The following is a 27,194-nucleotide window of genomic DNA, read 5'->3' as shown; positions in this document are numbered from 1 at the left end:
ACTTTAGCAAGCTTGAAGCTCAAAATCAAGCCTTCTCAGGCTTTAAGAAAATTCATAGTTTTAAGAATCTAAAATCATTAATACTCCTAAGGATCTATACTAGAACATGCTTTGTTCGTACACCCCTGAACTAGGAGGAGATCTGGATTTGGCCTTTGCAACTGAGCATATTCCCTAATAGAAGAAATTGTAACCAGGCATAAAGTAACCAGGCAGAAAACAAAATGTTATTACTAGTTTTGGGGAAAATGCAGTCAATTTCTTCTTCAGGTAGCTTAAAGGAATGCAGCAGTGAACAAAAATATGTATGAAATGTACAAAATTATTTTCTATCTATAGATATAATAACAGTAGTAAAGATTAAAATACTATTTTTCTCTATTTGTTCTAATCATATATTTAGCAGTTTTAAATGTAGAATTTCTTTGTAATAGAGCTGTAAAGTTAAATAAGTTCCCATATATGTGAAATTCATTTTATATATGTGTATGTGCGTATGTATGTGTGTATCCTCTCGTAACACTGCATTTTTAAAAAATACTGTACTCACATCAGTCTCTGAAGAGCCTTTTACTAAGCTATCCCCACTCAGGAAGAATCAGGTTTCGTAACATGACTATTACTGAATCAATAAGGAATAAGCGGCAGTAGAAATTAACAAAAGCAAAATATTATAATTTCTAGTAGAATAATACATAAGATATGTATCAAATCAAATGCATTTGAAACATAATGCAAGCCTGCAGAATATTCTGCTGTTCAGAATCAAAACTTTCAGTTATATGCATATGAATATATAGAAAAAATACATGTACATTGTGTTTTGCATGTCGATTCAGGACATAAATGCTGCACTCAGTCTAAATGATTTATTTATAGAATTCTGATACCTCTACAAACTCTGTTCAGTTCCCCAAACCCTCTTTTTCAGTTTACCTTATCTTTACTCAATTGAAGGATTGAAAAAAAGTGAAAAAACACAGCCAGACTTCCATACTGCAAAATCCTATGCCTACTGAAAGGAAAAGGAGATGCAGGTACATAGTTCAGGCTGATAGTATATCAGTATTTCCTTAAACTCATTGTTCACCCAGCATTAGCTGAGTATGAAGTCTTGTGTGTCAGTGGCATATGATACCTCACATATTTCCAGAACTTAGAATTGGATGACTGTGGGTGTCCTATGGGTGGCTCTTTCCATTTGATGGTACCTTGTTGCTTAATGATATACCTAAGAGATTCCTGAAGCTTCTCATAAGTCCCAATTGTCTCCATTTCCAGAAGGATCACCTTAGTATCATTTTGAATGAGGGCACTGTATAAAGCAATATGCTGATCATAAGAAAGATCTTCACAATGAATCGACTGGTGTGTTAGAATGATGATCAGCCGTCTGCTCTTCTGTATCCTCTTTTCAATTGCACTGGCTGTATCTAAAAATGTACAAGAATATGAAGAGACCATGAAATCTCTTTTATAAACTGTGTTTAGGCATTTCATTTCTATTGCTTTTTAACCAGAAATAACCAGTTTCACTTCAATACGATACAGTTTTTCATTAGGAGAAAAGCTGAAGAGCTTACAGTAATCAAAGTTTCCTTTCAGATGTTCTCTTTAACTGAAACTTTAATATTTTAACTATATGTAGAAATTGTTAAGAATTTCCAGATTACACAAAACTGGTGCTTGATCCATCTGTTTCCATATAAGGAATCATATACCATTGAGGTTAGAGATTTACAAATGGATGCTGCAATACTTACTAAAGAAAATTAGCCATTTGGGGACATTTGGCTGACTATTACTTCTAAGATCTTATTTACTTGTAGAGGGTACATTAAGTGTCCTGAACTACAGCATGCTAATTGATATGCTAACCTGTGTATTGTGTTGGCATCCACCCCGCTGCCTCATCTAGGGCAGCAAGCAGTGTGCAAAGAAGACTTAGGAGACAAGTATCAAGTGCTGAAGTGTCATAAGTGTTAAATGACTGTGTTGCAAGTCTGGACAGGGCAGCTGTGGAATTTGTATTCCAGCAAGGATGTTTTTCACCTTGCCTACTGCCAGGTTAGGAAGAGCTGATCAATCACAATTAGGGCAGTGATGATGGAGAGTTGTGCCTAAAGAACTCAAGAGTTGGTATGCCATGGGAGAAGCATCTGGGTTAGTTTGGAAAGCTCCAAGTCAAGCCTCCCAGAGCTGCTCTCCTCAATGACCTGCCATGATGACTCTGTGAGGAGCACTGCAGATGAGAGCCTTTCAATTGAAATGTTGATCCAAACCAGTCAGAAGAGTTTTCTGTAGAATGGAAGCTGGAGTTGTATGGGTGGGAGCATGTGATGCTGGATCAAAGAAGGGAGGTGGGAGCTAAGGAAAGGTGATGCAGCATGTTTTTGAGAAAGCCACTAATTCACTGATGATATCAGTAAATCATTTGCAGCTTCTTTTCCTTTACCAGGGGTTTCCAAGCCATTGCAAGGGTCTTTTCAGTTTCAGAGATATCCAGCTTTTTCAGTCCCTAGATCAGAGGATCCCTTGAATGACCTCCCTACCCTGTTTCTCCACCCTCAGAGCATTCTCCACAATTTGCCTTTCTGCAATGTTTGCCAATGCTAACTCCTTTCATTTTCTTCTTTTTCATTAGATGATGTTAGGAAATTCTGTGGAAGATGACAGAAATAAGGTAAGCAGCCATTGCTGTATGGTTAGTTCCCATAACAGCGGTTTTAAAATTCTCTTTTGAAGTTTTCAGGTGCAGTTCATTGTGCCCGAGACTAAGAGACCATGGAACTAAGATAGTACATTCTTTTCCGTTTGGATTTGTGATGCCATACTTGTGACAAGCTACAAATATTTCAACTATGCAATTCATTGTGACCAGTTTTGTGAATGCCAGAAGTTCATATGGGTTCAAAAAGTGGCAGAAAATTCTGTGAAAGAAAAATCTGTCAGCACCTATTACACACAAAAATTCCAGTCTCTGAAGTCCAGACTACTGGGAGAATACAATAGAGGAATTATCATGTAAGCTTGTCTTGTTCTTAAATTCCTTGCCTAGTCTTTGCCCATGGCAACTGTTAAGAGATAGGATGCTTGGCTATGTGCAACAGTGGTCCAGTCATTTTGTATCCTTATATTATTTTTGTATGATTTTTTTTATTATAGATACAGCAGCTCTGGCAGTGTTTAGTTAGATTCTGTAGCAAAGAATGCAACTGACAGGACAGTGGTACCATCACAGGAATACAGCAGAAGTTTATGTTGATGAAACTCTTGGTTTACTGGACCATACTTGCATTTGACCCTCTTCAGACAATTGTTATGTTGTAGAAAATGCCATTAATCAGTATGACCAGGAAAACAAAAGGAATGCTAGTTTAAGAAGGCAAATGGGAGCCCAACAGCTGTGCAGTGACGTTCTTCATTTGGATCATTCTGCCTTCTCTATTATTGGGCGAACATAAGTTACAAGTTACAAAGGTATGCTCTGGAATTGAGTCGTGAACATTTCTCAGAATGATAATTCCATTTCACATCCTCTGAACAGATTTTTTTTTTCTGAAATACATAGAGTCTTGCAGTGAAAAATATGATTCATCAAATGCTATGATACACGTTCAGGGAAGATTACAGTAACTAGAAGTGGTATTCATTTAAAATACTCTTGATCAGTATTATTATACGTTATTATATGTACTTAGCATATTGTCAGTTCTAAGGTTTTGGATTTCAGAATCTGGTACCCTCAAGAAAAGGCTCAAGAGCAGAAGATTGCCATTTTGAGAAAAAACAAGGAATAAACTGGAATAAGCAAGAAGAGAGAAAGGACAGCAGTATGAATAAGACTGAAATCAGACTGAATAAATCAAATTAAAAATACTCACTGTCCAAGAATGACAGTGTGAGTCTTCAGTCTGGCAAACTCCTGCTTTACAGGCACTGGTTCATGCCTTTGTATAGTAAAAATGTCTTTGTTTTCTGGCAGCTTGTTAGATTCTAGTCCTAGAGTCTTCATGACATTTTCTTTGTGATTGTCTTTCTTAAACCACAGCTGAACAGTGATGTCCCATAACAAAATATTTTCCTGTCCCTAATCACTTGAACAGGTTGCGTAAGGTTTTGTCACTGACAGTTTCATGAACTACTGTTCCTTGTCTTCTATCTGGTATAGTGAGTATCACCTGGCTCAGCCACCTGTGTAGCTTTTTTTTACATCTTTGTCTCAGTGGCTTTTCTCAAGGCTTGGCAGAACTTCTGCCACTTTCCAGAAGTGAGGAGATCAAGGATCTTACCCAACTCTGGGTGGATGAATGACACCTGGCCCAGTGCTGATTTCAGAAATGTGTCATTGAAAATGTGTCAGCATTGGCTTCATGACTTCATTCTGACAGGGAGAGAACATCTAGTTCACAGAACACCAGAGCACAAGATAAACAGACCTGTCAGCTCTGGAGGAAGGCAGAAAGCATCTAGATGCTTGCCAACATAAGAGGCAATGTAGAGATGTCCATATGAAAAATAACACAGGTGAACTTTACATTTTTACTTTACATTTACATTTTCTGCATGACCCAAGGAGGTGATAAACAATTTGTGCAACTACCCTACAGCTTATTTTCCTTAGAACACTACCAAGCAAAGTACCATTTGATTACCTTGCCTGAAAGACAACACTGCTGATGAGATGAGTAGCCTGCTTAGGAATGTAAAAGGACATCCTATACTCCCAAAAGGGAGCAGAATCGCGATTCACTCCAACTTTACAAGCCACTCAGTGCCCAGTATAGTCTGAAATTTACCTTCTCCAGGACATATATCTCTCCCATAAATGCATAATTTATATCCACATTCATTTTCTAGAATATCTGGAAGAATTTGATAAACAAAGTATTCCACAAAATTAGCTTTGCTGGTGTGGCTTTTGGGGTAGATAACATATGCATCATATATCTTCCCATCTGCAAGGTAGAACAAGAAGAAAGTTCATTACATTAACATGGATTAGAGTTGTCTATTGCAAGAGCTAGATAAGAAATTTAAAAAATAGTTTTTGAAAGAGATCTAAATTGAATAATAATGCTAATCTGAATAATATATATCACTGAACACGTTTGGAAAATAGAGACTGTGTACATTTGGTGTTTTCTATGCTCAGTTGTTAGGTCTTGTGCGTTTGTAAATTTGAGGAAACCAACCTTTGTATTATGAAGGCCATGTGTAGGTATCCCAAAGTATATTGAGTAAGAATTCAGTTGACCAGTGCACATTAGGATGAAATAGAGATGAAGCTCAGCATTTGTTATTTCAGTAATACAGTAGACTGTTAACAGCCTTTGTCTTACAAGACAAGACATTCCACTTGGATTCTTCGTCTTTGAGGAAATTACTCATTGTTTCCATGAAATACCATATTTCTGAGTAAAAGGCCTCTTCATTCAGGAAGTAGTCTTACAGTGAGAACCAAGTTCCAAGTCAGATATTTCATTTTCTCTTTTTTGTTACTCGTTTCTTTCAAATATATTTTCCTTTATACCATTTGCTTTCTAATCTGAAAAGTTTCCTTCCTTCCTATCTGGTGGAGATCGTTGTATCCCTTCCTTAGTCTAAATGATTCCAGAAGGCATGAGAGAGTGAAGAATCAGGCTCTGAGGTCATATGAGTTTAGTAAAAAACTTATATTTCCTTCCTTATAATATGCCTTTTTCTTTTTTAAAAAATCTTTTTGCACAATTTTTACTCACCATCCTTGACTGAGTAGGGTTGAAATATATCCCGATACAATAGAACAATATCAACTCGGAAAAACTGATAAAGTACAACAGAGACTGCTATTATTATTAACAGAACTAGAAATCCTATGATCATGAGGACACTGGAATGATCCACTGCAAGGAAAAGAAATAAATAAAGTATTAGCTGTACAGAAGTTAACGTGAGGGCTGAAGCCTCAGCCTCTCATATCCTTACTTCTGGTATGGCTTTAAGGAGCTCACAACAGAGACTGCAAAACCTTTTCCCTCTGAGTTGGTGTAGCCAAAAGAGAGACCTATTGCACCTCTGTTTTTCAGAAATATACTAAGCAGTGTAATTAATAGTTGCTTGCTTTGAACACAGATATAAATATACTAAACTACCACAGCTGGCAACAACGTACAAGTATTTTGAAACAATGTTGCACCGTTAATAACGTAACAACAGTATATATGCATTTTGTAATGCATACAAGCTGAGCATAAGTATAAACTATAAAAATAGTAAGTAGTCACAAATGGGCAAGCAGAGGCGTGTGGTGTAGATGTACAAGCAGGGTACAGAGAAATGTGCAAATAATAAAATCTGTAAGATAAGAACAAAGTATGTAAAACAAGCAGGAAACAAGAACAAGTCCTGTTCATAAAAATAAAATAAACTATTTTGGAGGCAGATGAGATTCTCCCCCTTCTTTTCCTTTGGGGAACATAAAATACCAATGATGAGTAAGGAAAGATCAGAAAGAAAGAAGTCACCAACTTCAGTTCCATCTTCCGTCTTGGAAGAGCTCTTGAAACTGATTCTCAACCTCAGTGACTATCAAGGACTGCAGCCATCGGTTCTGTGCTTTTGTACACTCACAGCTAATTTTGGATAAGGTTTTGATTGACACTTTTCTAGGGAATATCTGTGTTCCTGTAACAGTCTGAACTTCCTCTTGTTTTGTAATTCATGTGACTGAGGTCAGTCTAGATGTGTATGTTTTCTACATGACATCTGGTCCTGCTGCAGTAAGAGATGATGGGAGCTAGAAGCAAGATAATTTCCAACTCCCTCCAACCTTATGTTAAAGAGTTCAAAAGCTTAAATCCATAGAATGTTACAGCCACAAAACTGAAGAAGACATTTTTGGCCTATGTCCCGTATGTATTGAATTCATCCAGGATTCAGTACTGAAAAGAGTATGAGTTCCGTATAGCCAAATTTTAAATTAAAATATCAAAGAATGTATACAACAGTTACATGTTATTCCTTTGGAGGGAAGAGTAATGACAGGTGCCTCATAGTAGAAATCTGCTCCAAAGCAAGTGAAAGATACGTATTTTCATTCCTCTTGGTTTTATTATGCAGACTCAGAGCACTTTCATGTGCATTTTCTTTTTGAGGGCTAAGCCAGGGTAAGAGATTTCCATTTGCAATCCCTCTTCTTCACCTACCTATTCCTGCCCAGTATGAGAATTCATTACCCTCTATGTGTAATAATACAACTGCTCTGGACCTCTTCTGTGCCATTTAAAAAGAGAAAGAAACATCATTCCATCAGGCACTTGGTGAAGTCTACCTGCAACAGAACTGGGGAAACATCCCTCCAATGAGATTAATGTGGGCAAGCTACAATCGGTTGCTTTTATAAGGGAGTTTAGCTATTTAGTAGCAGCAGCTGTGCCATACAGTGCCTGTGAAGGCATATTGCCCTTGTGGACTCCTACAAATTTATGATTTGATCCATTTTCCCCATTAACACATATACAGACAATACCAAAAAACTCTCTACCTGGTGAGGATCATCCACGGAACAGAGACTGTCACTGTTTCTTACTGTTTCATGTGTTGACTGTGAGCTTGCACAAACACTGTTTTAACCTTGCCTAAATATCTAGCAAATGGCTAGAAAAATAAGTAAGTTCCAACAGCAACTTCCATAATTATGAACCTTAAAGGAGCTGTTTCTATTTAATTTTCCACTGATCAGATCAAGGCTGAAAAAAGTCATAAATGAGCTTATAAAACTTGTGAAGCCTAAGACAAGAATCCCCACAGGGGTCTTTCTGGAAGAGCAGGTTCAGTTCTCGGTAAGCCTCTCATTTCTCTGGAATAAATCATCTACAATTCAGCACAATGAGAGCAGCAGCCAGAACCCATTTTTGGAGGCCCTGAACAAGGCTGTTCAGATCATGATGTTCCATTTGACTCCACTGTATCATTTAGCACCGGAGAGTTCATGAATAGTCTTTTAAAACTACTTATTTGTATTCAAAAGTAATGAGAATATATAATTATCTGCTCACAAAAAAACAGTATCTGAGAGAGCGAAGGAAATAAATCAGAGCATCTGAAGGCATCTCTGGACAGATGCTAAAGATTTTTTTTTTATCACTTCATTGGCTTTGCAGTTGTACACATCCAGACAGTATAGGCAGAGAACTGGGTCTGGAATTCCTGTCCACATCTGTCTACCAGAGATAAGCCAAAAGGCTAGGTCCAGTGTTAAACATCTCTGAGGAAGAACAGACCTGATGTCCTGGGCTGGACTCTATTCAGAATGATGAGAACTTCTGGCATTGTACCTAGCAGAGAGTTCACATCAGGAAGATTTTTATTTCTGTAGCCATTTCGCACCTGCTTGTGAATGAGAGTTGAGCAATACTAACTCGGGAAGAAATGATACTTGAGGGTCAGACCCATGTGATTTAATCACCTCTGAATGAAGACAGGGGACTAGAAGAAGCCAATGGCATCTTATATTTTAATTAAAAAGGAAGCATTTTGGAGATATTCAGATAGCACTTGTATTCCCTAGAAGAGAGATTAAAGGGACGCTGAAGCAATGTTCCTATCCTGACCCAGCTCTGCTGATGGAAAAAGTTAACATTTTCAGTGTTTCAGCAATTACTTGTCACTGCCTCTCTGTCAGGAGTTAACAGTGTCCCAGGTCTGCCAGCAGAACTACTCCTGTGAGTGTCAATCCATTGCACTCAAAATGAGCTGAATTCTTTTGAACCGTATATCTGGTCGGTTTGTCTCATCCTGGAGAGACGGTATCTTCCAGTATAAGTGATACCAAGCAGCTGCGAAAGGCAACTGGGAGTAGTCTGGCAGACAAAGTCTCTGCCTCTTGCCCAGTGTCCAGTAAGACTAACTACATCTTAGCCATGAAAGGAGGATGAAAGGAGAATTAGAAGTTGTCACAAATTCCTCAGCCTTACAGTGAACAGAGACCAACACCACACAAAAAGCTATGCAGATGATCTCAGACCACATCATGTGGTAGAGAGGTAATGTGGGATATGTGATGATCACCATTTCTGGAGTTAAAAAGGGAGACTTAGGAATGAAAGACAAGACAGGAAATGCGGCAGCCCATATTTTCTGTAAAGAGGGATTAAGAGATGTACAGAATGTTTTTAAGAACATTAAGGAGTTAGTTAGAAGATACCAGAGAACCTCAAGAAAAATGGCGAGAGGAAAGATGGCAAATTGTGTTGCAGAATGGTTCCATGTTGCCTGGGGATGTGCAGGGGACGGATGAGAAAAGACAGAAAAAGAACTTAATCAGTATGAGAAGAAGCAACCTCTGAATGTAGCAGCAGCAGTTGAAAAATGCAGACATTGACACTTCCTGACGGGACAGCTGAAAGGAAGAATATAGTTACAGAAATTTTCAAAGTTCATAGCCAAATCCTCATTAAAATTCTGCTATTAAAACAGAGAAGGAATTTGTCTGATTTCCCTGTGTCTGAAAGACAAAATGTTCTTCATCTGGATAATGCCAAATCACACCAAATAGAGCTGACTGCATTGCATTACTTCTGGCAACTGATGTATGATCATGTAGATCATTTCTAAAGAGCTAATTAGCTTTTAGCAGGCATTGAGTTGCAGCATTTATCTCTTATTTATAAAGACAAGTGAAAAGAAATCCTTAGGACAGATACTACATTCATCTTCCTGCACTGTTTTTCGCATACACATGTGAATATGTGCATATTTACATAGCATATATCCTAAACTGAAAAATACACTTTTTTCCTGTGAAAAGTTAAGCAGCTTTGCCAATCACAACTTTCCTGGTAGTATTTAGGGAATATATTTGTTTGCCATGGAGATAAAAACCAACAGCTGTGTCACCACCCTTGCCTGTAAAAGAAACCTCTCATTTTTTTTCTTCACTGTTCTCTTTAGCAATTTTTAATTTCTATGTGGATTACTACTGTTATCAATGCAAATTATTAATTAATTATAATACCTCAACAGTGAACTAGCGGTTAGTGTTTAATTGTGACTCAGAAGAGTAGAGGGTTCTCACTGAAACTTTCTATGTGATGCGCCAAATCACATTCAGCAAGTTTTTGAAGAGAGAGACTATTTATTACAGTAAGACTGAACAGGTTCTAACACAGAGGCATTCTAATGCGATCGTCTGCAACATCTTGACTTCCTCCCTTAACCTGTTGTCTGTGCTACTACACACCATCTACGTAGTTCATGAAATTTTCCCCACACTGCCTAATTTCAGTAGTAGATGGCAGAACACCTATTGATCTCTTACTGCCTGTCAGAAATCTTGCTACAAATAATCATAATGTAAGCCTTACTGAATATCTTGAGAAAAATCCAGAATACAGAACAAGATTGCATGTAAAAGCCCATTAACATTATAGTAACTGGGGGACAAAAGGCAGGCTGCAGAAAAGACAAAGGAACAACCATGGACTTTTTAAAAGCTGCTTTTTCATTTTAAAGAAAAAAAAAGAACATTACACATTTTTATTGCATGTTTACAGGGCATGAGGCACAAAGAAATCCCTGCAGCATTTTTATTGTACTTAGAGGCAAGGTATCATTGTTTTAGTGTAAATATTGCTGGGCTGTGTGAGGAGCAAATGTAAAAAACTAAAGCAGAGCATAACCATTTCTGGATGTAGCATCGCCTATACCAGCAGTGGTGAATAGCAGAAGCAGGCATCTTGACAATAGCAGCAACAAGGAGAGGGGAATAGACATCCACACAAAACAGGCAGCAGCAAAGTGGGTCACAGTCAAGAGCTTTCATGAACATTTACTGAAGACCTATGGATAAAAACAAAATATGATTTGTGTACAGAAGGAATTAGATTTAATGAATCACTTAATGAATACAGAATATCAAATATATTCATTCCTTCATATAGTCATTCCTTCATATCGTTTGTATGGGTACAGTAAAGGCTGAACTAGAGCAGGAAGCATTACTCAGTACTACACTCCAGTTTCCTTCCCTTTCATTTCAAGTTCACTTCCACACTCAGGTAATTCAGCCCAGAGCTGATGTGTGCTGCTAGCTTCCTGAGCTATGCTGTGCTCTCACTCACCTAGTAATATCCAAATAAAACATCTCCTCTTACCTTCCTTCAGTGGGATTCTGTTTTGTCTGCTGAATGATGACCTATCCTCTGTTACAATTCACCTACATCCCTTTTTCTCTAGGCTATAGGAAAGGAAATATGTCTAGGCTTAAAGCCATAATCCTGTAGGAAGTCGTAAATAATCAAGACTAGTGAATGCATGACATTGCTGTACAGATCACCTGTTCCACTTAATGTTCAGCTAAAAACAAGGCACTGCAGTGGTGGATGTGGTATGAGAAAGAGGAGGGGAAGGAACATGAGGGAAAGAAAGCAAACTGGCAAACTCTAGCTGAGGCTCCACTTTTAAAATCTACTTATTTTCTGTCATTGAGCTGCACTAGAAACAGCAGTTTGATTCTCAGAAGAAGGTGAATCTCTGATTCGCACAATGAATTTTAACAATGCTGACAAAAGGATAGGTCAGTTTGCTGCCAGACACTCATTTACAGAGGCTCCTTTACAACCTGAGTCCCTTTTCAGTAGCAGACTGCATTAAATCAGTGTGTTTCAAATTCTGATGCAATGCATGCCTTCAAGACAAGAGAAATTTGCCACTAATCAGGATCATGCTAGAAACAAGATATCCTTAATGCAGAGCTGGAACATGGTCCCATTCCTCATAATCTCTCACTGGTAACATTTGAGTAATGCCCCCTCCATGGCAGAGGCAACCCTGAGAAATTTTGTGGACTAAGCAAGCCATGGAAATTTTGCCTCTGACTTCAATACACAGCAGATTCTTTTTTCTTTTTGTTAATGGAAATAATATCACCAATATATTTTTGACATTTCAAACTCAGCATAAAGACTAAGAATGTAAAATGAAAAAATTCTACCCTTACATTGTGCCTTCATTTGTAATGTCACTGTAGCCTTTGTGTTTTCCATTTCATTCACTGCTACACATGTGAAATTTGCCTGTAGATCCTCCTTTTTTACTTCAGTAATATGTAAAGTGGTCTCCCTGTAATACTCTTGATCATGTCCTTCAAAACTAATAGAGAGAAAGAGCTGTTATTGTTGGCTGTTAATTGCTAAAATCTGCACAGAAGAAAGATTATTCCATGTTATATGTACTTACAAAAGAGTTTCTTCACGAAATCTTGAAAAATCAAAGTTTTTTACTGGAATGTTATTCACATCCCATGTGACAACAGCTATAGGCTGTTTCTTAATCCCCAGACGGGCCTGACATTTCAGAGACAAAGCAGCACCTAAACAAGATATAGAAACTTGTAAACATTCCATGAAGAAAACAAATATAAATAACCTTATTTCCCTCATAACATCTTTTTTTTCTACAAATCCTCACACTATCCTCTAGTTTTGCTTTAACAATTCTAACATCTTTTCTGAATTAAAGCTGAAAAAGTGTGCATAAGAAGATGCTTAAGAAGAAATAGTAAAGGAAGGTTTAAACAAATGATCCACGGCAGCAAAAAAGGATTACAAATATATTTGTATTAGGTTAGGAAGGTAATATAGACTTCATTTGGTGGTGCTTAACCCACTTAAGCAATTATTCACAGAATCACAGAATGATTGAGGTTGGAAGGGACCTTTGGAGACTATCTAGTCCAGCCCCCATGCTCAGGAAGGGTCACCTAAAGCATGTTAGACAGGATTGCGTCCAGGGTTTTGAATATTTCCAGAGAAGGAGAATCCACGACCTCTCTGGGCAACCTGTGCCGGTGCTCTGTCACACTCACAATACAGAAGTTTTTCCTCACATTCAGGTAGAACTTCACAGAACTTCCACTTTGTGCCCTTTGATTCTTGTCCTGTCACTTGGCACCACTGCAAATAGTCTGGCCCCATTCTCTTCACACCCCCGCTTAAGGTACTTATAGATAAGATCATCTCTCAGTCTTCTGTTCTCCAGGCTAAACAGGCCCAGCTCTCACAGCTGTTCCTCATAGGGCAGGTGCTCCAGCCCTCTAATCACCTTCATAGCCCTATGCTGGACTCTCCCCAGTAGCTCCATGTCTCTCTTGGACTGGGCAGCCCAGAACTGGACACAGTACTCGAGATGAGGTGTCAGCTGTGCTGAATAGAGGGTCAGGATCACCTCCCTCGACATGCTGGCAACACTCTTCCTAATGCACTGCAGGACACCATTTGCCTTCTTGGCCACACAGGCACATTGCTGGCTCATGGTCAACTTGTTGTCCACCAGGACTCTGAGGTCCTTCTCCGCAGAGCTTCTCTCCAGAAGGTCAGCCCCCACCTTGTACTGGTGCCTAGGGTTATTATTCCCTAGGTGCAGGATCCTGCACTTGCCCTTGTTCCTCTCTGCCCAACTCTCCAGCCTGTCCAGATCTCTTTGAATGGCAGCACAGCCTTCTGATGAATCAGCCACTCCTCCCAGCTTGGTATCATCAGCAAACTTGCTGAGGAGGTACTCTGTGCCTTCATCCACGTCACTAATGAATAAGTTGAACAAGACGAGCCAGTACTGAGCCCTGGGGAACTCCACTAGCTACAGGCCTTCAACTGGACTTTGCACTATAGATGACAACCCTCTGAGCTCTGCCTTTCAGCCAGTTCTCAATCCACCTCGCTGTCCACTCATCTAGCCTGCACTTCCTGAACTTGCCTAGGAGGATGTTATGGGAGACAGTGTCAAAAGCCTTGCTGAAGTCAAGGTACGCAATGTCCACTGCTCTCCCCTCATCTACCCAGCCAGTCATTCCATCACAGAAGGCTATCAGATTGGTTAAGCAGGATTTCCCCTTGGTGAAGCCATGCTGGCTACTCCTGATCACCTTCTTTTCCTCCATGTATTTAGAGATGACATCCAGGATAAGCTGCTCCATTACCTTTCCAGGGATGGAGGTGAGGCTGATTGGCCTGTAGTTTCCTGGGTCCTCCTTCTTGCCCTTTTTGAAGGAGTGTCTGGAGTGACAATAGCTTTCTTCCAGTCCTCAGCCCTCTTCCAGTCCTCTTCAGTCCTCCTGTTCTCCAGGACTTTTCAAAGATGATGGAGAGTGGCCTAGCAATAACATCCACCAGCTCCCTCAGCTCTTGTGGGTGCATCCCATGAGGGCCCACGGATTCGTGGATGTCACGGTTGCCTAAAAGATTTCAAACCCAATCCCCCTTGACCAAAGGAAAGTCTTCCTTTCTCCAGACTCTCTCTCTTGTCTCCAGGCTCTGGGATTCCTGAGAGCTGGCCTTAGCAGCAAAGGCTGAAGCAAAGAAGGCATTCAGTAACTCTACCTTCTCTGTATCCTTCATCATCAAGGCATCCACTCCATTCAGCAGCAAGCCCACGTATTCCCCAGTCTTCTCTTTGCTACTGATGTATTTGAAGAAGCCCTTCTTGTTGTCCTTGACATCCCGATTCAATTTCAGATGGGCCTTAGCCTTCCTCTTTGCATCCCTGCAGTCTCTGACAACATTCTTATTCAGACAAGTGGTCTGTCCCCTCCTTCACATTCTGTATACTTTCTTCTTGTGTTTGAGTTTTGCCAGGAGCTCCTTGCTCATCCACACAGGTCTCCTGCCCCCTTTGCTGAGCTTCTTACTCATAGGGATGCACTGCTCTTGAGGTTGGAGGAAGTAATGTTTGTATATTAACCAGCTCTCTTGGACTTCCCCTTCCTTCTAAGACCCTATCCCATGGGATTCCTCCATGTAGGTCCCTGAAGAGGCCAAAGTTTGCTCTCCTGAAGTCCAGGTTTGCAATTTTTACTCTGCATCCTCTTTGCAGCATCCTGAACTCCACCATCTCGTGGTCACTGCTGCCAAGACTGCCCCCAACCTTCACATCTCCAACCAGTCCTATTTTGTTAGTACAAGGTCCAGCAGCACCCCTCTCCTCATTGGCTTCTCCATCTTCTGTGTCAAAAAATTATCATCAGTGCTCTGCAGGAGCTTCCTGAACTGTTTGTGCCTAGCTGTGTTGTCCTTCCAGTAGATATCAGGGTGGTTGAAGTTCCCCATGAAAACTAGGGCCTGTGATCATCAGGCTACTTTCAGCTGTCTGTAGAAGGCCTCATTGACTTCCTCTTGCTGATCAGGTGACCTGTAGTAGACACCCACAACAGTGTCACCCATGTTGGCCTGCCCTTTAACCCTTACTTACAAGCTCTCGACTGTCTCTTCCTCCACCCCTAGGCAGAGCTCGATGCATTCCAGTTGCTCTCTCACATAAAAAGCAACCCCACCACCTTGCTTCCTGGCCTGTCTTTCCTAAAAAGCACGTAGCCCTCAATGGCAGCATTCCAGTCATGTGAACTGTCCCCCATGTCTCTGTAATTGCAATGAGATCATGGCCCTGTGACTGCATACACATCTCCAGTTCCTCCTGTTTATTCCCCATGCTGCATGCATTGGTATACAGGCATTTCAGAGAGGTAATTGAGCATGCAGGTTTCCCAGGAAGGGTGCAAGGGGATCCCACATAGTCATGTCTTGTACGTACTTCCTTGGCTGCATGCACCTGCTGGAGTTATCCATACTTGAGCCATGTTTTGCTGACTACACTGTATCTATAATCTCCCCTTCCCTCATCTTTCCTAATTTAAAGACCGCCTTGCCAGGCTGGCCAACCTGTTGGCAAAGATACACGTGCTCAGCTTAGTGCAGTGGATCCCATCTCTCCCCATCAGTTGTCAATCCTCAGAGCCTCATGACCATGGAAACCAAAACCTAGTCCATCACACTGAAAATAGAATAAGTTGTTGAAATCTCCTTAAATTACAACTTAATGTCTAAATAGCTCATCAAATATATCGAACTCCGTGTCACTGTTTCTGGGGTGAAATTAAATCAAAAATTAAAAATTAAAAGAGGTAAAAATTGTAGTGCAGAAATGTAATGATAAATTCTATTATTAAATCGTCTTGAAAATCTGCAAATTCATTAGGCCATCAAAAAATGTTGTTCTAAAAGGTGATTTAAAATCTGTACTTACCAAGATCCACTTGTATTACATCATTATCTTTTGGAAATATAATTTGAGGAGGCAGTGGTGAGTGTTTTGCTTTAGAAATTAAAGAGAGAAAGAATGCACATATTAGAAAGATGTGAACATGTGTTTTATAAGATAATGCGTATAATCTATACTGCTACTACTCTATCATCTTGAAGTAAAATTGCAAACTAATGCTGCATCCATGTTTCAGATGTCTGCTGGGATCATCTGGTTCTACTGCTGTAACCAAACTTTTCTGGAGAGTCTGTGTATGTGAATTTACATGTTAATAGTTTAAGTATTTTCTCCTCATTAATTTTTTTTACATTTGTTCATAAAAATAAAGGAAAGGTTTTATTTTCTCAAGTATTATGGCACCTGCTGAATGGAAAAAAAAACAAAATTATAGGTCTGTGTGTGTTCTCATTTGCTCATGTTGCTTTTAAGCAGAGCATAATTTTTTTTGTAAAAGGGGATGAAGAAATTCCTTCAGACATTTGAGAAATTACTCATATCAATGATACAAAATTTATGCATTGTAGGAAATGGGGATGCACTAGCATACAGCTGCCAGTGTTAACCTTTGTTTCCTCCTCTCGCCCCCATCTCAATAGCCTGACATCTGAGCATGTTCAAGTGCTGGCCTCTGTGCACTGTTTGCACACATTAGATATAAAACTGCTTCATATTATATCAGTCTGCCATGACATTGAACATCTTTCATCAACAACTTCTATAATTTATGGGAACACTACTTTTCCATTGATATATTTACTTTTCCTCTCTAATAATAATTGATATGAACAAGCCAAACAACATCCAGCCACTCAACTTGACTTAGGCACTCAGTTCTTTGGGATTTTTTCCCCTGTGGTGTGTTTTTTTCTTTTCTTGCCCTTTATACTATCTCACATTTCCTACTCCAACCGTTTTTCTTGCTCATTGCTTTCTCCTCGTTAAGCTTTTTTTTTTTTCCCTCAAGGCACCTCTGTGAATCCCGTAATCACAGTTCTCCAAAAAAGCTGTATATTTAACCCCCTGGATGCCAGGCTGTCAGAAGAGCAATTCTCTTTCCTCATCCTAACTGCTTGAAATTTTCATTAGCTGGATCTGGGAAAATAAGATGTCAGGAGAAAGACAGTAATGCCATAACTATATAACAATGTTAATTTTGTAAGAGGTTGAAGTTCCTCTGGGTTCGTGTGGATCTTCAAGGCAACAGGATTTTACTTCATTTTCTTTACTATCAACACCACGCAACAGCTTCACTCCACCAGGACACAAATTCTAAGGGCTAATAAGAAATTGAGGAAGTTGGTGTTAAATATTTTGAATTTGATAAAAACTCTGGAATGGACTCGAGAGACCCAACTCAGATTTCACAAGTTATGTTGCAGTCCCTTCTTTTCACATTGATTTCAAGAAAAGTCAGATTAGCTTTGAAATGAAGAATCTGCCTGGATATGACAAAAGCCTCTGTGATTTTGTATGGCTTTGTGCCACATAAAAAAACAGAAGTTTTCAATATAACTCGTACAGGACAATATCCTTGACTGGTTAGAGAAGTTCTGATGAAAGCACATTCAGACAAAGCTGAAGTGTTAGGCAGAAGGTGTCATGTAGCTCAACAGTTTATTACAGGGTAGCAGGGGAGAGGAGGCCTCTGCACCTCCTAACCTAAAGTGTGGTAGTCTTCAACACAAATCTCTCCTGTCTAGTTCAGAATAATCAGAATGAAAAGCTGTATTGAGACCAGGGCACAGCAGCAAAAGTGGAATGAAGGCTCCTATCTTCTAAATCAATATTCTGCCCACAAAGCTGTATGCCTTCCCACAGAAAAAAGCTCTGATATCAATCTGCAAATGAACATTATCTATTTTTACAATAAAAGAAAAAAAAAAAAACTAACTCCTTTTGCATTGATCTGATTGCAGAATTTTGCAAGCAGACACATTCTGAAGTCTTGCAAGTTGATACAGTCTGGAATGGTTGACTGTTGGCAGGCTCTTCCCCTGTGTGCCATCCAAATACTAGGCCTCCCTGAGGAGGCTGTATCTTAGAAGTGGCCCCAAAGTCCATACAGCTTAGCCATGTTGGCTGTATTCCAAATAACAAAGGCAGAGTAATCACTGAGCTCCACTCCATTTTGGTCTAAGTATATACCTCACTTTGCTCTTGCGCAGAAGATACCTCATTCAGGACAAACACAACAGCATTTGTTAGCCCTTCTGTCAAGTAAATGATGTATAATCCAGATGCACCAGAAGATACTGAGTTGTAGGCTATTAGCACATCAGTGATGCAATGAATCAGATCACCAAGTGATCCTCATTAGCTACATATCTTTCCCCCTAGACAAATAGAAAACAGAACTTTGTGGCATCCCACTAAGGTTACAATATGTAACCAGAGCAATCAGACTTTTATCAAAGAAAAAGATCGAAGCCACATAGGAATGTAGTCCTATCTTAGTCCGTTTGGATCAGCTAAAATGCTGATTTAAAGTTTAATCAACAAGTCACAACAAACTAACAGAAAATGTCTGTAATGTAAAAAGAGTTTCCTTTGCTTTAAGGAGACAAGGAATCTTAGCAAGCTACAATATCATCGTCTTACCATTACTTATAAAAATTCTTGTTGCTGATACATTAAATGCATTTCCGTTGTGTGTATAGATGAATTGACAAGTATAATATCCATCATCCTCTTTTCCTGGATTGTTAATAAAAATATATTTATCTCTCTTGAAGTATCTCTCTCCCTCTAGAGGTTTGCAGTCCTTGAAAAGAAAGCTTTAATTATTTGGCTGCATATAGCTACTCACAGTGATCTGCTTTACAACTGCCCTGCCAGGGTTATATTTACCTTATACCACTGGACGATAGTAGCATTCTTATAATTGTCAAATGTAGGACAAACAATTTTTCCTCTTCCAGTGTCATTTGGATAACGTATTTGACTTGGGAAACATATTTCTTGCTTATACAGATGCACCTGCACACTTACGTTGAACTCTTTTGTGACCTTGTTTGAACTTTTAAAACAGAATAAAGGTATGTAAATGACAGCATATTTATATGGACTATATTGAATATTTGTAGCAAATGTGAGTCTCGTTTTATAAACACATGAGTGATTACTGTAGATTAGTTGTATTTTGATTTTTAGTTAGCCTTTATAAAAATAGCAATTGCAGAATGAAAGTTACAAAATTGATGTACACCATGAAAATGACTATCTACATAGAAAAACAAGTAGAATCTATTATTAAAACATGCATTTTTTTCCAATCTTAAGCGTTTAATTTTCTAATGTTCCACTTACTAATGTATAACACAAGTGTAGTTTCCAGAATCTTCTCTAGTAGTTGGCAGAAACCAAAGTAATCTTTTTAAGGAAAATATTCGTGATCCCTCTTCTTCTGCAGGAATTATTTTGTTAGTCTCTGTGTGATACCAGGTGACTCTCACATACGAACTCTGTGAGGGGCATTTTATAACTAAAGCATCACCTTCCATTGCATCAACTGCAGATGAACAAAAGATAAAAGATCTCAGATGAATTATATCTTAGCCCGTTGGAGAAAGAGGAAAACTTGTCATTGATATTTCTGGATGCATATTTCATCCTTTACATTTTATATCTGCCCAGTAGAAAAGCACAATCCAATCCCAGAAGAAGCCATATATTCATGTACCACATCCTGTGACCTCCCTGCAGAGTTTTGACCTGTTCTAGCACAGAGCAGTACCATTTTAACTAAAGACACTTCTAAATCATCAGGAAGTTCAGCAGCATAGTCCTGTTCTGGTGGCTGAGCAAGTTCCTGACCACAAGCCGAGCTGCAACAAGTACAGATCCATCTTCTGAGGACATGGCAAGATGCTTTCTTTTGAAGCCATTTCTGGTGGCTGAAGACACGTTACGCCATTTTTCCTTCTCTCCCTCGTGCCCAGACAAGCAAAACAGAAAGATGTGAACGTTCCCTTGTCTGCTTTTGTGCAAGGCCAGTCAGATGCCTCCCACTGCCAGAGACGATGCATGCATTCTCCGCAGAACACATTTCCTTCTGCTAGCTCTGTCAAGGGTACAGTCGCCTCTCACAGAGGAATAACACCAAGCAATTAAGGAACAAAAATGTCTTAAACTTCCTTGGCAATTCCCGATTCTTGAGTCCTTGATAACACATCACTTCTAATCTAGACAATATTGTGCTAGCTTAAACCTAAAGATAAAACTTTCAGAGACAATGTATAACAAACTCATTCCCAGTAGACTTTTTTTAAGAAAACATTGGCCTATGGAGCAAGCTATTCATGAAAATAGTAACTATTGTGTAGGACAGAAAAAAATAAATTCAAACCAGTCATACAGTAAAAAAGCTGATTTTTAAATTGGAAAATAGTGATCTGTTGAAATGAACTTACATAAATATTTACTTCAAGTCCTGCTGTTATTCAAAACAGAGATTTAAATCCAGGTTTTTCATAATGAAAAGTAATGGCTTTAACATTTTACTACAAAATTAGCCTAACTTACTTTGGTCTAACACACATTTACTTCTACAGTAGAAAAGAGCTTTTGCTGTGCCTTTTTAATGAAGAAGAAGAAAATCAAAAAAATTCTTTTTTTCTTTCCAAGGGAAAAACTAGTAGAAGAAGGAAGCTTGTAAGTAAGGTCATCAACACAAACACCAAAATTCAGAAGAGGTCCTTTTTGAAGTTTACACTAATGTAAAAATATTAAAATGTAATAGACAGGAAAAGAAGAGTCTAATGGAAAGGGGAAAAGACAGCAGAAAAAAACAGGAGGAAAAAAAAAAGCAGCTTAGGAAAAAAAAAAAACACAGGCACGCTCATGCACTGTCACACACATACAAAAGAGAAAAGTGGAAAGAGCTGGGAGAAAGACATTAAATCTTTTTTTTTTTTTTTTTTTTTTTTTTTTTTTTAGCCTGAGACTATTTCAACCTTTGAATACGGCAGCTGGCCCGGGGAAACTTTAAGCAGGCAATATTGACAGATGGTTTAAGTGCCCAGATACCTGACTAATGAGCTGGCTGCTGAAAATAGATACTCTTAAATGAAATTTAAATTGCATTTTGGAGAAAAGAAGAGTGAGAAAATCAGCAAGGTTGGAGACTGGACAAGTTGGTAGAGGAGTTATGATAAGTCAAGGAGCAAGAAAACAAGAAGAGACAACCAAATAAAGAATAAAAAATAATGGGGAAAGTCTCGTCATCAAAAATGACACTTTGGAGAAGTATTCTCACTTCCTGACTGTAGACGTGTAGGTGCATAAGTCAGGTGGTAAGTCTGTATCTGCTGAACAGTTAGGTTCTACTCTGGATCTCTTATTAAAGACGTTCTTTCCTATTGGCATTGCATAGGGCCTTGCTTCTTAACTCAGGCATCTAAATTAGGGACATCATGTATGAATATTCCAAAGAGTGTCATTTGCACACCATTGCCCTCCATGGGCGCTCCAAATACAGTGGGACATGTCAGGGGTTTCAGGAAAGCGGGACTTGCCCCATCAAGAAGGAAAAGAACTGGAAATACAGCATTCTTCAGGAAAACGGTGGAGGAGGAGAGACAACATAAAGAAAATCTAAATTCAGTGACATCAGTGAAATTTATCTTGGTATATCTTTCAGTGGAATTCAGCCTCTTAATAGATATAATTTATTTGTAAAGTAGCGCTCATATTGAAAAACTGAGAATATGTAGTAATATTTAGAGATATATATATCTTACAATATTTTTCAGACAAATAAGCAGCCAAGCTGGAGACTAGAACAACATGAGTGCTCCATAATGCTAAATCACTGGCCAGTAAAGATTGCAAGGACAGTCCAGCTGATCTGTCAGAAAGAGCCTTTTGTTTCAAATATCTCCCATGTCCAGGGGAGCACTATATCACACTGTATTTGTGGGTACCCCACAAAACAGGATATTAGAAAGCATTTTTAGTGAGCAATGGGCCTAGACCCAAGGAAGGTCCCTATATTAGCAAAGAACCTATGCATGTACCCTGTTCAGTGAGATCTAAACGTGCTTTTGGAGACTTTGCCCATCTGGGGCCTAGAATACCAGCTGTTCTCAAATCCTTTCAAAGAGATTCTTTCAGCTTGTAGAGATGCTAAGGAGCAGAAGAGAAACCTAGACTTAATGTCACAGAAATGGATGGTACTTGGTGCCTTTTAATAAACAGAGAAAATGATACATAAATCTAATTTTAAACTGTGATTTGTGGCTTGAGATAAACTCACTAATTTTACTTCTAAAAAAATGACTGATTTGTTAACAGCCTATACATTTCTGCAAAATGAATTTAATCACAAAATATTTTTTTTAAAATGTGACTTACATGATTCTGATGTGATGGAAACCAAGAAGAAAGCAGATAAGAAGATCAAGTGTACACACCACATCCTCTTTCTAAATCGAAAAGAAAAGCATTGATATCTCAGAATATACTTTGACCTCATCAGTTGTGCGATTGCCGTGTTACTGATGTGCATCTACTAACAGATAACGTGTCGTGCAATGATAAACTGAGTCATATGAGGAGCTCTGTGCAGAATGTGTTTGTGTATAAGTGTGTGTGTGTGTTTAGCACCGTTTTTGCGGCTTTGAGACTATGCTCTGTGTTCAGTCAATTGCCTCAATGAAGTAGTTGATGTTCCTTTAGAATTACTGTTATGAGTTAATTTAATAGGGGGAAAAGATTACTCTGCCAAGCTGGGTCTCAGACAGAAACCTCTTTTTGTTTGTTTATTTGGTTGGTTGGTTTATTTGTTTGTTTGAAAAGGAAGTTGAATGTGCTTTGGCATTGTCTTCATAGTGAAGTGTGAAAAAATGTATTTTCATTTAAAAAAAGAATTCAATTTAAAAATAAATTTGAAAGTACATACACTGGCTTTGAATTAAGCCTACATCCAACCCCCTGCTTAGGTGCACAACAAGACTTTCTTTGCTCCCTATCAAAGTGGAGGTATCTTCAATCACAGCTTCTCATGGATAAGTGGTTAACAGTACGAACAGAAACAGATGAGTGCCACTAGCAGTGCTAACCTGAAGGAGAAGTGAGGAAGTGGACTGGAAAAGTAGTAAACGAATGTATATCATACTCTTTTAACAGCAGTAGGGCTGACACTGTACCTTATTGATGTGTTTTATTTGTGTCTAATTGACGTGCACCAGGTGTAATTCGAACTTGGCAGCGTGGCTCATGCACTCTTCAGCAAACCCCTTTATTAAAGAAACTGGCTATATGTTAGTGGCCATTAGCTTTGGTCTAATCGACGAATATCTCAGGAGACAGCAAACATGCAATCCAATTACATGAAGCAATTTTAAGCATTGTACTTACCATTAATAAAGCTTTTGCCTGAATACTTTCCTTAACTGCAGACTACAGAGCAATGGGTTCTATTATCATATATAAGGAAGAAGTTGTCCGACAGTGCTACAGCTGATAGATGAGTTTTCAAGAGAAAAAAAGTTAGAAATGAATTATAATACTTTATCTTGCAGGTTGCAAAAACAGGAATAGTAGTGAAAAATAGGCAAAGAACGTATGAGCAGGGTAAGTACTGTCATCACACTTGCAGCAAGGAATTTTTATTTCACTGCCAAAGATTTCCAGACTAAACAAATATTGATGGGCCTTATTTGTGTTTGTGCCAAGCCTGAAATTTGGAATAAACTTGATTTTGAGCTTTCAGAAATTTCATTGGCTTTAAGTCGATGTGGAAAGTTTCTTATTTTAGCAAGTTTGATAACAGTCAGACATTTACTCCTAAACTCTTAAAAATAGTAACTAATTTTTGGAGAGAGAAATGTGAAAGTTTCAGTGTATATGACAGTTTGCAAAGATAGTCACAAATCACAGAAAATACAAAGTTTAGACCAAAAATGGCATCTCAGCATTAATGGCATGGCAAGGCTGGTACCATGCCTATAACAGGAAGTACTACCTATTATTATGAGTAGCAAAAAGATGTATATCCTTATTAGTTCAAATCAGCTTCTGTTAGCATATGTCCCACTTGTTTTTTCTCACAGAAATGACTTTTTGCACTTCCAGCTCATGAGCTTTCTCACATCTGCCAGATATTTGTGGGTCGTTCCCAACTATTCATTGTCTCTAGTTACAGCGGATTGTTGCAATTTTGCTGCTTAGTGTTGGCTTATGTAGAAGAGAGCTTTTTTTCCTAGAACTCTCTGGCCAGATGACCAGTTACACAAGCAGACTTAACTATTTGGTACCAGCAGATGTTTGTCATGATGTGCGTATTCTGAGAGAGCCTGATGACACAGCAGGGACTGCAGCAGGGTATTCATAACCAGAACTAGTAAGACTAGGTGAAACCATCCAAATGGTATTCATGCAGCTTTCCAAAGTGCTTTTCCATCAGGTATTGAGCGTCTATGTTATGCAAAACATATATATGACTATACTGATATGCAAACATGATACTCAAAACACAATCTGCAGCAGGGCTAGTTCATACAACTGATATTAGAGGCATTTGTATCAACTGAATCTCCACAATGAACAGTCTGCACAGACCCTAAAAAACAGCTAAGTAGAGAACTTTGAGCTGAATAATAATCAGGATCTAATATCATTAAATTATTTGAATAATAGTAATTAAATAGGCATGAAGAAAAAGATTCAGAATCTTTTTTCTTCTACTGTGAATATTTTCCTCCAAGTTTTCAGTTCCGCTTTATGAACATATTTATCCCAAAGGAGGTATGCCAGCAGCTATACTTACTTAACAGTCCCACTACTTCTTACAGCTGTTCTGTAAAGCAAGCAGATACTTAAGCAAAATGACAAAAAAAGATTGATTTTTAAAGAAAATCAGTTTCATAGACTAGATTTGGAGACTGTCTAAAGTCATGTTCTTTCACATTTGATATTTTATTTGTAAGCATCTATTTTTTATTTGGCCACAACTGATACGGCTATAGGAGATATGATGATTCATTCATTACAGTTGCTACTTCCAGCCCTAGAAATTTAAGTTTGATCATTAATAAAAAGTTACAAGGAGCTCTGCTTTCTCCACTTTTTAAAGACAACTTTGTTCAGGAATGGCTGAGCGCCAAATATACACCCTCACTGAATCTTCTAATAGGGGACAAAACAATCCGGAGATAAGAACTATGTTTGCTTACTGTTGTATTTGTTGACTGTTGTATTTAACTTGCTATTCCTTGAAAAAATATGTCATTGAGAGATCTTCTTATACATGCTGGGCTACCAACATGCACCAAGGGCACAAAGGGACACAAATCAGTTGTGCTGCAAGCTAACTTTGATGACTGCATTAGTAATTTACTCCACATTTTTAAAAGTCACTGTATGTAGGCAGGGGTTTAAGTATAGCTCAGGTTTCATGAATGCAGTATGTGTAATATATGGGGCTATAATTAAAGAGGAACATTTCTGTTATACTTGGATCAAATGAAAAGCGTATTATGAAGTACAAGGCAAAGGGAGCAAGATTCCTTATGTCCTAGTCAAAAGAAAGAAATTCCTGTAACTTGAAATACTGTGATAGAAAGCCATGATTTAAGAAAAAATAGTTATGAGCAGTTCTCTCTGTTTCTGCAAATTTATTTAGAACTTACAATTTATTTTATTTGCCTAGAGATAAATCTTCGTAACAGATGTTTGTGTCCTCAGTATACCCTAAATTTAGATTCCTAATATTCAGAGGGGAAAAAAAGGGGAAAAAAAATACATTTTCCATAAATCTATTTCTTCTTATAATTCACCAATGTTTTTCTCCTGAATAACTGTATTTTATGAACTTAATTCTAAGTTTCTCTCAGGGAAAGAAGACTTCAATCTGATACTGAAAAAAAACATTTGATCCAAATACAGTGCATTTGGCATAATAATCTGAATATGCCCCTAATGATCCAATATCAAAGGAAATTGAAGGAACTGGGAACTCTATAGTTATGCTGCAGGAGTAATACTCTATAGGACTGGACTCTGCTTGCCCAAAGGCAGCTACGGTAATAACATATTTGTGACTTTTTCCAAAATGATATTTGACAACAAACTGTTTATAATACTGTTTATATAAGTGAATAAACATAATCAAAGTATCATACCCTGTGTACTAAAGAGATGAAAATGTTATTGTCATTTCTTCCTTTAAAATCTTAACAGATTCTAGTGTAAAAATGCCACAAAATAACTATAGTGTGAGATAATTTAACTAAGACACAAGTCACTAATTCACCTTCTGAGTATTATTTTCACTCTTTTAGCAAATCAAAATACCCTTTCTAACTGAAAATGCTATTAAAACAGCAAGAGCAGTGTTGAACTTATTCTAGGACTAGCAATCACAATAGTTAACCAGTCACAGTTTTAAGTATATAATACAGGAATTCCAGTATGAAAAAATAGCAATACTAAAATTGCTTTATGCATTATTCTTACAAAATTTTATAAACAGGAAAGTACATTAATATATTAAATTCTGAAGAATCCTCTGCACAGTAAATATTTTCCATGTCTTGTAATCATTAGTAAAATATGGCAGAAATTGGAAGATAAATCCATTTCCAAATATACTTCATTGCAAGGGAAGTCTTTATGTTGGTCCCAAAATTATTTGTCTACCACATAAATTTATCCCCTCTATTAATCTAATAATTTTTCTTGAGATAAAGAAGCACATATGTGAACTGAAATAAAGTTTCTTATAAAATACTGTTTTCAGCAGCGTAAGTTATTTTTGGTTAAATGATAATGTAAAAATTTAACCTACCATCTGTAAAATGCAGAAAGCAGATAATCGGTTTTGTCTGTGTGGCTGGCTGGGTCCTTTGCACTGGTTTCTGTACTGCAGCATGTACCAGAGATTATGGGGAACTCTTTTTAACTGGCTTCTGCAACTTATATCAGTAGGAGCGAGATACATAACTTCATCTGAAGACACCTCCCACTGAACATAACTTATCTACTAGGAAACATGCAAATTACTTTAGTAACCTTGGATATCTATCAGACACAACATCTCAAAGTTCAAATTAATTATCTCTTTTATCAGCAGAATACGTTTGCTACTAATCACGAACCACGCCATTTTAACATGACTATCT

At 38.2% G+C, this 27,194-nt stretch overlaps 1 protein-coding gene across 2 annotated transcripts; it reads right to left on the bottom strand.

The window, feature by feature from the left end:
• Positions 1-722: 722 nt before the first annotated feature.
• On the bottom strand, positions 723-27,194 carry IL1RL1 (interleukin 1 receptor like 1). Of its 2 annotated transcripts, XM_062601625.1 has the most exons (13): positions 26,861-27,194; positions 24,320-24,489; positions 23,431-23,532; positions 22,426-22,496; positions 19,381-19,582; positions 18,922-19,090; positions 18,673-18,835; positions 16,057-16,125; positions 12,220-12,352; positions 11,981-12,132; positions 5,742-5,885; positions 4,800-4,958; positions 723-1,433 (listed from the first exon to the last, which is right to left on the bottom strand). In XM_062601625.1, exons 4-13 carry the CDS (start codon positions 22,487-22,489, stop codon positions 1,087-1,089), a joined length of 1,602 nt encoding a protein of 533 aa, XP_062457609.1. In that variant the 5' UTR covers positions 22,490-22,496; positions 23,431-23,532; positions 24,320-24,489; positions 26,861-27,194; the 3' UTR covers positions 723-1,086. The 2 variants fall into 2 exon arrangements, with proteins under 2 accessions (XP_062457609.1, XP_062457611.1); XM_062601627.1 differs by lacking the exon at positions 24,320-24,489.

This window comes from Rhea pennata, chromosome 1 (assembly GCF_028389875.1).
Source record: "Rhea pennata isolate bPtePen1 chromosome 1, bPtePen1.pri, whole genome shotgun sequence".
Classification (NCBI taxonomy): Eukaryota; Metazoa; Chordata; class Aves; order Rheiformes; family Rheidae; genus Rhea; species Rhea pennata.
Note: the sequence above shows the minus strand (reverse complement) of the source record. Positions and strands in the feature narration are given on the sequence as shown.

Coding starts and splice junctions, on each gene's coding strand:
- IL1RL1 (XM_062601625.1), bottom strand. CDS start 22,489: ATGTGGTGTGTACACTTGATCTTCTTATCTGCTTTCTTCTTGGTTTCC. Junction 16,126..18,672: donor AAGAATTTTTATAAGTAATG/GTAAGACGATGA, acceptor TAATTTCTAAAG/CAAAACACTCACCACTGCCT. Junction 12,133..12,219: donor TTTCGTGAAGAAACTCTTTT/GTAAGTACATAT, acceptor TCTCTCTATTAG/TTTTGAAGGACATGATCAAG.